General features: G+C 29.6%; 1 protein-coding gene across 2 annotated transcripts in view; it reads right to left on the reverse strand.

Annotated features, from left to right (window-relative positions):
* Nucleotides 1-7,998, reverse strand: part of LOC107451140 (Rho guanine nucleotide exchange factor 2) — a 106,201-nt gene extending 98,203 nt beyond the window's left edge. For both annotated transcript variants that reach the window (XM_043049517.2, XM_043049516.2), the window contains exons 1-7: nucleotides 7,574-7,998; nucleotides 5,468-5,541; nucleotides 4,399-4,500; nucleotides 3,358-3,407; nucleotides 2,810-2,867; nucleotides 1,856-2,016; nucleotides 534-614 (exon numbers count right to left, since the gene is read on the reverse strand). In XM_043049517.2, the coding sequence (XP_042905451.1) occupies nucleotides 534-614; nucleotides 1,856-2,016; nucleotides 2,810-2,867; nucleotides 3,358-3,407; nucleotides 4,399-4,500; nucleotides 5,468-5,541; nucleotides 7,574-7,605 (558 nt within the window). In that variant the 5' untranslated portion in view covers nucleotides 7,606-7,998. The remainder of the gene's footprint in view (nucleotides 1-533; nucleotides 615-1,855; nucleotides 2,017-2,809; nucleotides 2,868-3,357; nucleotides 3,408-4,398; nucleotides 4,501-5,467; nucleotides 5,542-7,573) is intronic.
* Between the last annotated feature and the right edge of the window lie 5,502 nt (nucleotides 7,999-13,500).

The following is a 13,500-nucleotide window of genomic DNA, read 5'->3' on the forward strand; positions in this document are numbered from 1 at the left end:
GTGTTAGGAAATATGTTATGCATATCTCAGCATGACAACCAGTATTTCATATTATTTAAGAGTCAGTTTGAGTAACTTTACGGAATTTGATTATAAATATTAGTCAGTATTTGTAATTGTGCACTTAATGTGAGATTTTTAGTAGTGCAATAAACTTAATAAGTACTAATAAAATTTTATTGTGATGTAAAAAAAGTTCTTTACATAATTTTAAAATTAGCCTTTGCTATACTCCTTTATGCAAAATAATGAAAGACTAGAATTATTTTACACTCTTAAATTCACTAATTTCCTTTTTCTTCCCGATTGTTGCTTTTTAGTGTTGACATATTTAAAAATTATAAATTAATTACCTTGAAAATACTAATTAGATTGTAATTAAAAGCTGCTTTAAAAATTCTTTTAACATTTGATATTTTAGTTTAAATATATTTTTCTCATTTTATGATTCTTTCGTTTTTCCATGTTTTTCTTCTCTACTGTGAAAAAAAGTTGCCCTCCCAATATAAAACAAATATATATTGCATACTAACCTCAAGATAAACCACTTCTTTTTCAAGCATTTTCCTAATAGTATGTATTCGACTATTAGTCAGTTGTTGTTGCTTTTCAGGCTGCGATAAAGGACAAATTTTAATTTAAAAGAATTAATGATTTGTTTCAAATTGAATTAAAGTACAATATCACGCTAAACTAGATATAGTATTAAAATAAAGCAATAGGCAAAATAAAATTCTTACTAGCATATTAGTACACAATAAAACAAGGTTCATACTCAAAAAGATAAAAATTTCTGGTTACTATTCTAGGTTTTTCAAGTCAATTCACATAAAATTCCAGGCAGAAAAATTTTTTGTTACAAAATTAAATTTATATTTAATAAAAATTAATTATATTTAATACAAAAAATAAATAAATAAACATAATCATATTATTATATAAATTAGATTATTACAAATGATTATAGAATTTTCTTTTTACTAAAAAATAAAATGGAAAGTAAATTTAATAAGTCAATGTCAAGGTTTAAACTAAACAATTGAAATTAGAGATTTTAATAATCTGATTTTCTAAAAAATAAAATAATTGACTTAAACTATAAATGTAAAACTCAATGATTAAGATAATTTTTTATGTTTTAGATTTCAGAATGGGCAGCTTTAAAATAATTATAAGTATAAGGGGGGGGAACTACATTTTAGACTTAACATTTTTTGAAATGACAAATTTAAATCATATAAAATTTGCTGCAACACATGATTAAAATATTAGATAAGTTAATTATATAGTATGGTTACATAAGTGAATATTGGTATTTTATCAATTGAATAATCTGTTTTCTTAATAAAATAACTCATGGGTACTGAAATTTCAGTAAAACGTAAATACGGTAAGATAGATAAGAAAACTTCTCTATCGTGGGCGCTTGTGGACAGTCCCTCAAATCATACTTTAAAAAATTTTGAATTTTCATTTAATTTTGCCCTTATTTAATAAAAAAGAGAATGATTAATTAATTACATAGTAATAAATAATAAATTTTCTTAATCATTTCTAGAGAAAATTGGATAAAAACTGTTCAAAGTCATGCCGAAATGTTACATGAAAGAATATTAAGCCTTAGATAATCAGGGCAATACTCTATGTCTTTTAAAAATAGAATCAAAAACACATTTTTTACAAACTTCAGAGATGAGAGTAGTCAGAAAGTATAAAAGAGGAAATCCAAAAAACAAAAAAAAAGAAAGAAAAAAAAAGGAAAAAAAAGTNTGTAATACATGAAAAATGACAAATTACTTAAAATTGTCAAAGCAGTAACAAAAATTTTTATTTGTCTATGAATACCATTACTTACATCAACAGGTTGTGGTCCTGTAATCCGCTCAGAACAATCTGATTTATTTGAATTCATGACACTAAAGTTAGTTCCAGGTAAACTGAAAGAATGTTGCGGACTCAAACCCTTTCCTTGACCCGGAGGCTTCCCTAATAAAGTCAAAGCGACATAGGAACCAGCTAATAAAGAAAAAAAATAATAAGATAACATTAAAAATAAGGATTAAGCATGAAACAATGAAATACTGACAATGTTTAGAGAATAAAGCAATTGTATTGAAAAATACAAAATCTCCATTTGGGTACTAGTAGGATATACTTTGTTTACATATGAATGTTAAATTCTTTAAAATTTAAATAAAAGCACATTGAATTGAGTAAGTTTAACATAGTAATGCGTGCCTCCATTATGTACTGAGTAACAGTACAAACTTAAAAACAGCCATGAAAATCTTCATAAATGGAATTAAAGCAACAAAATCTGAAGGCAAATACTCGTTTGGAATATCTTTAGACATAAAGGGAGTTTTTGATAGCATTATGTACTGAGTAACAGTACAAACTCTAAAAACAGCCATTAAAATCTTTATGAATAGAATTAACACAACAAAATCTAAAGGCAAATATTCGTTTGGAATATCTTTAGACATAAAGGGAGTTTTTAACAGCATCGTTTAAAAATATATAATTTGAATCGGGTATGATCGAATAACACGTTGACAAATCTCATTGGAAGTTTTCTCATCAATAGGCATATCACATATAGATAATTGATTGTGAACAGATTAAATTAAAGCTATCAATTAAAATACACTTTTAAAATAAAAGTATTTGCTTTTGTAAAAATATTACTATCAGGTCAATTTCAATTAATCAAGAAATACATGATAATGGGTTATAATATATTATAAATTACTCCTATGTAAAATAATAATAATACGTAAATAATAATAATAAGTAAAAAATTTATTACATTTTATAAGCTCGACTACTTCTTGATGATTAGACTGAGTCACTAGTGTCCCGTTGACCTGTAAAATAATATAACCAATTAAAGCTGACGAAAAATAACAGAAAAGAAAGAGATTTAGAAGCAACAAATTTCTGTTAAAATAACAGGCCAAAATTTTGAAGCTGTAATACAATACATTATTTCAGCAGTTTTCTTTTTCTCTAAAAAAAAAAAAAAAAACAGAAAAATATATTTTAATATTTTTAGAGAAATTCAAGAAATTTTTTGTCAAAAAAAAATTTACTTTGGAAAGGCAGAATGCGTTTGCAAGGTTGCAACCTTCAAACCAATCAGACTAGAATTAGGTAATTTTAGACTTAAAATGATTGGGAAGAGCTAGTGGAATGATAAAAAAAAAATTATGACTGCAAATTTAAACCCATAGAATCAGTAGATTCTTTTCATAAGTAAAGTTGATACAAAATAACACTATGTTAAAGAGTAATTACATACAAATATTAAAAGCCTTATTGAAATACTTTCAATTTCTAATAATGAAAGCAACATACTTTAATGATTCGATCTCCTTGCTGAACTCCAGCTCTGGCAGCAGCACCATCTAAAATGAAAGGAAGGAAAAGAAACAGTTTTATTAAAGTAAAATAATATTGTACCTTTTTGAATAAAACTCCAACATCTCTCTTAATTACAAAAGTATAAATTATATTTATAGGAACCCATGTAATATTTATAAACAAAAAATGCAGCATCAAAAGTGTCATTAAATAAAAAATACATAATATTTAAATAAATAATATTAATTTTCCAATTTAAAAAATTTACTGACTTTTATATAACTAATTTTCAAAAATTATTTATGTATGAAGTATCATAAGTAAATAAGATAAGTATTATAGGGTGTATTATAAGCTAAATTTCTTAGTAATTGAAATTGAATTTAATAAAATAAAAAAAATTACAACTAAATTTATACATAATTTATAGCTGAACTTGATAATCAACTCTGTGATTAAATAAAATACAAATATATTTAATTTGAATACTTATAAAGCATAGATATATGCTTTTATTGGAACTGATTTAAAATATATATATATGAATATATTCTTTTTAGGCATGTAGCTTAAAAATAGAAAAACAAAAATACAATTCTACACTAACACAAAGAAAAATTAGAAAAACATCAAACACCAAATAAAACCTCCAAACAAAAACAAATCAGGGAAAAAAAGAAAAGAGATAATTAAATACTAGAAATTTCAGTTTAAAGGGAAAGCGCTCAGTGGAAAAACAAAACATTAAGATATAAAAATATTTAAGAAAACATTAAAAGTATAAATTTTTTAAATCAATATTATTAAAAACAGAGAATTCAACTTGTCAAAGTTGAATTTCAAGAAAAATATCCATATTTCCACAGCTAGAATTGGATGTTCAAATAAATATTTTTACTAATTAAAGCATTTTAAATGCATTAGATATACACCAGATTTAGGAAATGAATAACACACATACAAACACCATTAACAAATACAAGGATGCAGAAATAAATAAAACAACTTAAGTATCAGTTGAGATTTTAAAATTACCATCTTTAACAGACTGCACAAAAACTGGATTATCACCAGAAACGGTAAGCCCATAACCTTTTTCATCTTTTTGAATTATCACACAACGCTGCACCATAGGATCTATAAAGCAAACTAACTATTAAAACATTTTATATGCTTGATTTACTAAAATGAAACATCATTACAGAGCACAACAAAAATATTTTTTCTTTCAATAATATTGAAATTAAATAAAGAACCAAAGTTACTTAAATATTTACTTAATTAAATAAATAGAACAATCAAAAATTTACTGCAGTAGCATATATACTTAATATAATAATTAAAATATATATGAAAATATGGAGTACAAGCAAAGCATAATAAACATTAATAAGCAAATATTTTAAATCAACTCTTTCAAAGCAAAAAAAAGCTCCTCCCTCCCTTCCAAAAAAAATCATCTTTTGAACTATAATAAGGGTCAAAAAAGTTGCTTTGAATTTAAAACAAATAGATTTCATTGAAAAAATTTAAAGTTTGTTACAAAATTACGAAAGTATTATAAAAATAAAGAGACAATCATAAATTTTTTAAAAAAAATTAAAAATAAGGGACCATTTAATAAATTAAGAGCTTTGACTCCTGTAATTTTCATAAGTATTCTGCAATTCTATAACTGCAAGAAATAAAAATGGAAGTTAACTATATATAATAGTTGCCATCTTTGCATTTATATGAATAAATTATTTTTTCTCATTAATTCAGACAAATGGATATCTACAGCAATTTACATTATTGGCATACATTTTGGTTATACATGCCTTTTTTTCATACATTAATTTAAAAAGCACAAAACAAAGGATAATTTAAAGAATTAATTTTTCACAGACACAATCTTACATAAACTTTTAGATTTAAAACTTCACTATAATACTTATTTTACCTTTATATTAATAAACTTTACATTAATTACCTTTATATAACCAAACTATAATAATGATAATAACATAACAATTAAAACAGATTCACTGTAAAAGATTAATAAAAAATTCATATAGCAAATGAATTTGAGTGTAAAATAATCAAATTATAAAATTTACACTACCTTTGGAATCATTTAAATCAATATTAAAATGATTGAGATCATCTCTATACAAAGTGGATTCAGTTCTACTTATCCTAAAAAAGAAACAAAAAATATAAGTTGAATTCACAAAAGTAGCATTAAAGTAACTTAAAAAGTGACTAAAGAATTTTTTGAAAATTTAACTGATTTTAAAAAAAAAAATTCAAAAACAATAGTTTTCGTAACAGAAGAAATCAGAACTCAGAAAGAAGAACTTATCTAGTAGCTAGCAGTCAACATGAAAAATGGCATTGATAAAAATTATTTGAGAAAATCTTTCAAAAATGACACTGTAAAAATACTAAGAATTGACTATAAAGTCTAATTGTTACATAATTTCACAAGAAAGAGAAAGTTCAGAAATAACTACTAAAAGAACCAATTTTGTTATATCATAAACTACAACACAAACACAAAAAGGATTCCAATTTATCTTATGTAGCCAAAGAATGAAATTACTCAAAATTGCAATGCTTTTAATTTTTGGTTTCAGTTAAATCTCGACAATATAATCTATAAAAAAAATATATACATTTTAGAGGAATTAAATTACGATCTACTCATACTTTAACAATAAATTCAATAAATTTAGTTCAAAGACTACATAAAATCTTGTGAACTTCTCATAAATATTTATGAAGATATAACTATTTTTATAAAAAAAAAAATTTAAAAAAAAACTTATTTTTTTGTCTGAAAATTTTTAGTTATCCTTAAAAAATATTCAATAATCAAAATTTTAAATATAATTTTTTGAGCAATTTAAAATTGCTGCTTAAAAAAGATAAATAATAATTGTTAAAAACTGCTTTACACCTTTAAAGTTACGAAATAATCCTCCAATTGTTTCTTGAGAAATTTTATAAAAATGTCAAAAACTGAACATATATATAATAATAAATTAAAAACTAATTAAAAAAAATAGACTTTACAATAATAGCCACATAGCATAGCTACAACCATTATACTAATCAAAACATTCCCTTCATAACTATTTTGCTAAAAATACCATGTGATTTTAGAATTTTTCCTTGCTAACGTCTAGGCGAGAAACTGCATAAAAGATATACAACAAAATTAATAATTTGATGTAATTATATTTTTTTACTTTCTTATTGTCTTCTGAAAATCTGTACACATTTATTATTTATATTATATTTAATGTAACTTCTCTTTATTTCTAATTTTTCCTTGTTTAAAATTAGAACATAGACTTTATTATATTCCTCCATTTTCGTCAAATGAGCAGGATTGACCACTTAGTGAACCTAAAGCTTTAATTAAATTTGTTTATTTTTGTTAATACTTAAATAAGGATGAATAATATTATTGAATATTATGATTAATATGTAATATAATAATACAGTTAGGTATCTCTGTTATATTTTTGAAATTTTTTAAGACATCAGCAAATCATTAAAGTCGCATAAATATTAATTAAGTCTACAAGACATTATTTTAATAATTATTGCATATAAAATTCAAACCATTCATGAACAAACAAAGAAATAATTCATTATAATATCAAACATAATTCATTATATTTCTTTCACATTTAAAAACAAACGTAGTTATATGAAACAAAATTTGAACATATAACGCACAGCCTCATAATTACGTAAATTTATTAAACATATGAAACATCTTAAGAGATGACATTATGTTACATAACAAAACAACATTGCAGGAATGTAAACAAAAGTGTACCACTAATTTTAGAATACAAAAAGAATAGAATCAGAGATAAGATATTTGAATGCAAAATACACAAGACACTAGAGATAAGTAATCTTTAAAACAAAAATATACAAATATTATTTTAAAAACTGATACTTTGATATCTGTGATCAGAATTACGTCTATTACCTATGGCATATCTTTCAATGAGAGACCCTATATGTTTACAATTGTTAATTTAAAATGAATCAAACTAACATTATTATGGTTATTCGGATAAATTAAACAGTATATCTAATAGGAATATTAGATTTTTAGCTCCATTTGGAAATCAAATAAATTTGGACGATTGTTTGAGAAATGTAAACATTGGCAAAACGAGATGAAGGAAGAGAAAGAAAAACTTACTTTTTAGATAAAGTAGGAGACGGCAGGTCCATCCTTATTAACAGAAATCAAAAGGAAAACGTCTTAAATTAAAACTCATTTTTCCTTGACAGAAATAATCGGTATTGTTAGTAAACAACGCCTTCAAAATAGAAACAATTCATCGATAATATGGCTGACATTTACATTATGAGGAATCCTGGGTAAAAGGTCACAAACGTAGTCACAAAAAAACTTGATTATTTTGCAACCAGGAAAATTTTTCAACTTAAGTAATTTATTTAAAATAGTTCAGATTTGTTTACTTGCTGGTTCGGTATTTAAATATTTTCTTAATATTTTGTTAAAAATTGAACTTATTGTCAGCTAAAAACTTGCTTTTCATAAATAACACAAGTGGGGATCAAAAGCCAACCATAAGTGCAGTTAAGCGAAACAGTATCTGCGTCATCTTCACTCCACTAATTTTGAATCTAAACTAATTGCTAATGCTGATTTATATTAATATTTTAAAATAATCATTTACCATTACAAAATAAATTTTTTTAAATATTGACATTCATTCTTACACGTAATTTTAATTCCGAAAAATGATTTTTGTATAAGGAGGCATTCACACTGCCTAGACATTGTGCAAATATTTAGCGAATCATTCTCACTGGCTGCCTTTTTTTTCACATACGAACATTTTTCACATTCGCGATCGTAACACTCGAATACACCATCAGGAGAAAAGACTGTTTCCATGTCTTGACCTTCCCCTTACATTTCCTCCTCCACTCAGTCGTATGGGAATGATGTTATTTTCCTCATCCATAATATTTATTGCATTTAATGATTGTCCCGCAGTGGACTGATCGTTAAGACACGGTTCCTAGCAGATCACCGAAGTCAAGCATCACTGACTGTGGTCAGTGTGCGGATGGATCCCCACTTGGGTCAGTCTGCGTAGGGACCGAGGGTGTGCGGTATTGGTCCTCGTTAAACTGTTCTTCCGTAAAGTGCTCGACTTCACGTGCAGGTCGTCTGGCTACCTAAGAGGGGGTGCCATCCCCTATGCAGAGGATCAAAACAGGGATGTTTCCCAGACAGTCGCCAATAGCCCATTGTGCAGCTCTAGTGCGACGTAAATGAACTACAACAACGGCATTTAATTATTAAAAATATTTTCTAAAATTCTCACGACGCTTTCTTTAAGAATTATGTTTAATACAGTTTTGTCCTTGCTTAAAAATTCTTATTCTGTTCGAAAATCAAGACGGAAACTAAAATTCTTCCAACTCCTATGACTATCCACATGCTTAGCAAAGAATGACACATGAAAGCAAGCAAAATGTTGCCATATGCAGAGAGTTCTGCTCTGCGCCACCTGTAGCCCATTTCGATCACCAAGGAACAAGTGGTCAAATTTTCATGAATATAAAAAAAAACTGTTTTGAGGCTTGCGAAGAGGTTATCCCTTTCTCAAACGTACACATACGTACTCTTCCTTGCTTCCCAAGATCACCTTACTTATGAGGGAACATAAACATTCAAGCCGAAACAGTAAAGTGGCTCCATCCCGTTCGCATTGTGCGTTGCATGCGAGTTTTTCGTTAGCCAAAAAATATCACAGGCAATGAGATTGCTGGTATGATGAGCTGACAGCTTAAGTGCTATGCGTTTGTGATCATCACACGGGCATGCGTATATAGTGGGTTAATCTCATTGAATGCGACAACCTGATTACCAAATTTTTTTCAGGTAATGAGAATCTGATTTCATCAATCAGATTCTCATTCGCATTTCCCTGTTTGCATCAGCCAATTTTTCGCATGCAGTGAGATAGGTAGCCGGATGTAAGGAAAGTAACCTATCTTTTCTTTTTTATTTGTCTTGGAGAAGTTAGCGACTTTTCTTATATTTTTTACAGTGTGATTCACTTAAGTGGTATTAATATCGTAAGTTATAAAAATGGATTTTGAGACAGGCATATATGCAAAATAAAAATATTTGCTCTGCGAATCCTTCCTAGTCAGTTAGGATCTCACCTATATTCACCTTGCTAGGATCTCACCTACTCCGAATTGCCAACTCATGCATGAGAAGTGTCCTCGACTTCGATAACGGCATCTTTTCTTTCTGAAGCCAATCGGGTCTGCGAACACAGCACGTATTATATAATGCTGCACTTCGTATAGCATTATATAATACGACTCGATGGACAACCTTTCCACTCCTTTTCATGGAAGCAGGATTGAGTACATTAGCTTCACGACATAAACGGCTTTCAGTAAAATTCTACTTTCGTCACATCTCCCTTCAATTATCATCTCCAACTTAGCATCACCTACATCTCCACTTCATTCATCCAGCTTTCCACAAGGTTAAATGACACCGCTTATACCATTCATGCATAAATGGATGACCAGCGAGCAGCAAGAACATTTTTCAAGATAAAACTATTAAATACTACACTCCAACTCAAATTCCTTCAAATGTTTAATTTATCTAGATGATTTACCATTTCAAACTAAAATTTTAGTCCTGCTGCAGATTCGAATCATGTTTGAAAAGTTTCGCCATCAGAATCTTTAAAAGTGTATCGTTCTGGCAACCGATGAATCCAAATTATCAAACGAAATTGGAGTGGGAATCTGTAAAATTTACAGTACTTCAGGTCAACTTCCTCCGCCTACATCGGTCTTTACCGTCGAAGGACTGGCCATTTTCCTCGCCCCTCAAACACTGCGTTATAGCAACGACCACTATATTTTTCTAACGGACAGCCGTTCAATCCTCCTGTCTTTTACCAGTGACACCCGAAAAAATCTTCGAGAATCTCTTTTCTTCTTCTTTACCAAATTGCCAAATTGATCCAAAGCAAATTGCTCTTGACCAAATTTCTTTGGGTTCCATCTCAAACAAGTATATATTCGTCGTTAAGCAGCCGAACCAATTTTGGGTCGACAATTTACGTTTAACTCTGTAGCCTTCTAATTTTGAACCAATCCAGAAGACAAGGAAACTCATGGATCAATACCCCAGAGGTATGATTTGTTTTGGGAAGATGGAGGACTTTGAGACTCGAGAGATTTAACGTGCATCAATCACCATATACTACACGAGGAGTCTTCGACCGGTGGGGATCGAACTCACGAACTCTTAGACATTGGCCCACTGCCCTACCAACCAGGCTATCCCGGCTCTCATACAGGTATAAAGGAAAATTAATAAGCAGACCAGCTGGCAAAACAAGTGCTAAACCAAACTATTAATCACATCCTTCATCACCTCAAGACCTGAGCCAAGCATTCCTTAAGGAAAATCTCGGTGAAGAACTTAGTGTACGGAAGGGTTGCAATTACTCCCTTTCCTTTTTTCACCTTGATGGATCTCAAGATTACCGTTTGCTGATCAGCACCTGAAAACTTGACGTACTAATTTCCACGCTTAGAATTAAATCTTTTCCGATTAATACGATCTTACATTTGGGCATGGAACAAGTGCAAACATGTTCCATGCCCAAATTGTCTGGGTTGCGGAGGTGTCGACATGAACTATCACTCCCTCTTGGAATGTCCCTCATACCAGAATGCTTACAAATATCTCTACCAATCCTTATCTCTTCAGAATCCAGCATTTTCCGATATCCCGAACTTGCCTTTTAGTCCTCGGACCAAACTCCGATCCCTTGGCAAATTCTTCTAAGCCACAAACCGTTTCTGACTTTTCATTAAAACAGTTTCTGACTTTTCATTACAACTTTCTGTTATCTATTTCCTCAACCATAAGATTTATTGGTAGAAATACAGAGCTATAAGCTAATACTAAAAGCTTGTCGCTCTTTTCTTCATTCCAAATAAGAGAGATTGCTGGAAAATAATGTAGTTGTTGTTCATTTACGTCGCACTAGAGCTGCACAATGGGCTATTAGCAACGGTCTGGGAAACATCCCTGAGGATGATCCGAAGACTTGCCATCACAATTTTGATCCTCTGCAGAGGGGATGGCACCCCCGCTTCGGTAGCCCGACGACCTGCACACGACCTGTGACGAAAGTAGAATTTTACTGAAAGCCGTTTATGTCGTGAAGCTAATGTACTCAATCCTGCTTCCATGAAAAGAAGTGGAAAGGTTGTCCATCGAGTCGTATTATATAATGCTATACGAAGTGCAGCATTATATCGAGCACTTTAAGGTAGAACAGTTTAGCGAGGACCAATACCGCACACCCTCGATCCCTACGCAGACTGATCCAAGTGGTTACCCACCCGCACACTGACAGCAGCCAGTGATGCTTGACTTCGGTGATCTGCTGGGAACCGTGTCTTAACGATCAGTCCACTGCGGGACAGAAAAATAATGATATTGTTACATTGCAGAAGTAATTCTTCCTGTTTGTAATTTATGTTGAACCCTCTTCCTTCTGCAATAAATTTCACACTTGTTTAAAGAACCTGTTTATTTAATCATTAGACGATAAATTATGTAGTGCGAGTTTATCTGCACAACATCAAGTTGCGTCCGCGACAGGATTCGTTCCTGCAATCTTCTGATTGTACCGATTAATGTATAAAAAGGAAAATATTTATGTGTAAAATTCGGAATCAATGTCAAATATCGCATTCAAACATGAAAAAAAGTTCTACTGCAAAATTAATTAACTCAAACACATTTTTTTTTTTCAAATAAAAGATGTGATAAATTCGAAATTGATGATAAATAGTTAAAAAAATCCCTGTCGTTCACGATCGGGAGCTCTATAAAGAGAAAATTTTAGGTGAAGGGAAGAGTCCAAAATGATATTTCTTTTTAAAATTTTGGATAATAGTCGGAAATTTTTTCAAATTTAAAAATCATAATTTTTATAATCTTTAAAGTTTACAAGGAATACACTTAAGGAGCACTTAAGACTCTTTCCTTGAAATCTAGATGGCACATGTCTCGGACCAAATCAGAATAGAGTTACGCAATTTAACAATGCTAAACAGACTGTATTATAAACCCTGTCGGTAGCAAAGAAAGTAAAATTGCTGTGCATACTGATTGAAATATGATTTTAAAAAAAAGACTTTAACTTCAACTCCAAGATCACTCAACTCTTATCTTGTAAATAAAACCGTTGATACTGGACAGTATTATAAACTAAGTCTGATGCCAAAACAAAAAAGGAAAAGCAAAAAGAGAAAAACGAAAAAAGACACGCTTTCGAAGTTATCGGCCTGTGTATGTTGAATTGTAGAATAGAGCGACAAGCTCTTTGTTAAAGCGTACAGCTCTGCATTTTCATTCACTTGAGTATACACAAACAAACTAAATTTCTAGGTGGTAATAAAAAGTAAATAATTCGATCATTACATAACGCCCACATTGAACTACTTTAATTTGATTAAAATAGTCTGAAAAAGTTGTAGCATTTTTTTTCGATGGTTCGATCTGGCATATATGCATTTCCGTATTGTCTTCCGTACATAATTAAAATAATGCATTATTGGAGTCTGTAATTGGGTATAATATGAAAAAAACACAACTACTTCGATTTAGTAGGAACAACATATGACGCAATGCTAAACGAATGGAATTTAGTTGTTGTTTATTTAGTTATTGTTATTAGTAGTTGTTGTTATTTGTTTTAGTTGTTGTTGTTTATTTAGTTGTATTTAGTTTCAATAACTTTTCTTTATAATGCAATAAAATCTGGCGAGCAGCTATTTAAACGATCGAACACTTCGTTTGTTTATTTGTGGCTTGAAGTTAGGCTCGCAGAAAATGCCGTTCATGGGTTAAATTTAGTAGGAACAACACAACCTGTGACGTAGGCTATATTAAACCCAATTAGAACAATCTTGGACACGATTTTGATATCGAGCAAATTTTTGAAACTCCCATGTTCAAAACTGGTTGAAAATGTGCCTTATATTTTTAAAAAAATTCCCGAAGTCCACTGATACCTAAAAATATTAAAT

The sequence above is a fragment of the Parasteatoda tepidariorum genome, chromosome 3 (genome assembly GCF_043381705.1).
Source record: "Parasteatoda tepidariorum isolate YZ-2023 chromosome 3, CAS_Ptep_4.0, whole genome shotgun sequence".
NCBI classification, from domain to species: Eukaryota; Metazoa; Arthropoda; class Arachnida; order Araneae; family Theridiidae; genus Parasteatoda; species Parasteatoda tepidariorum.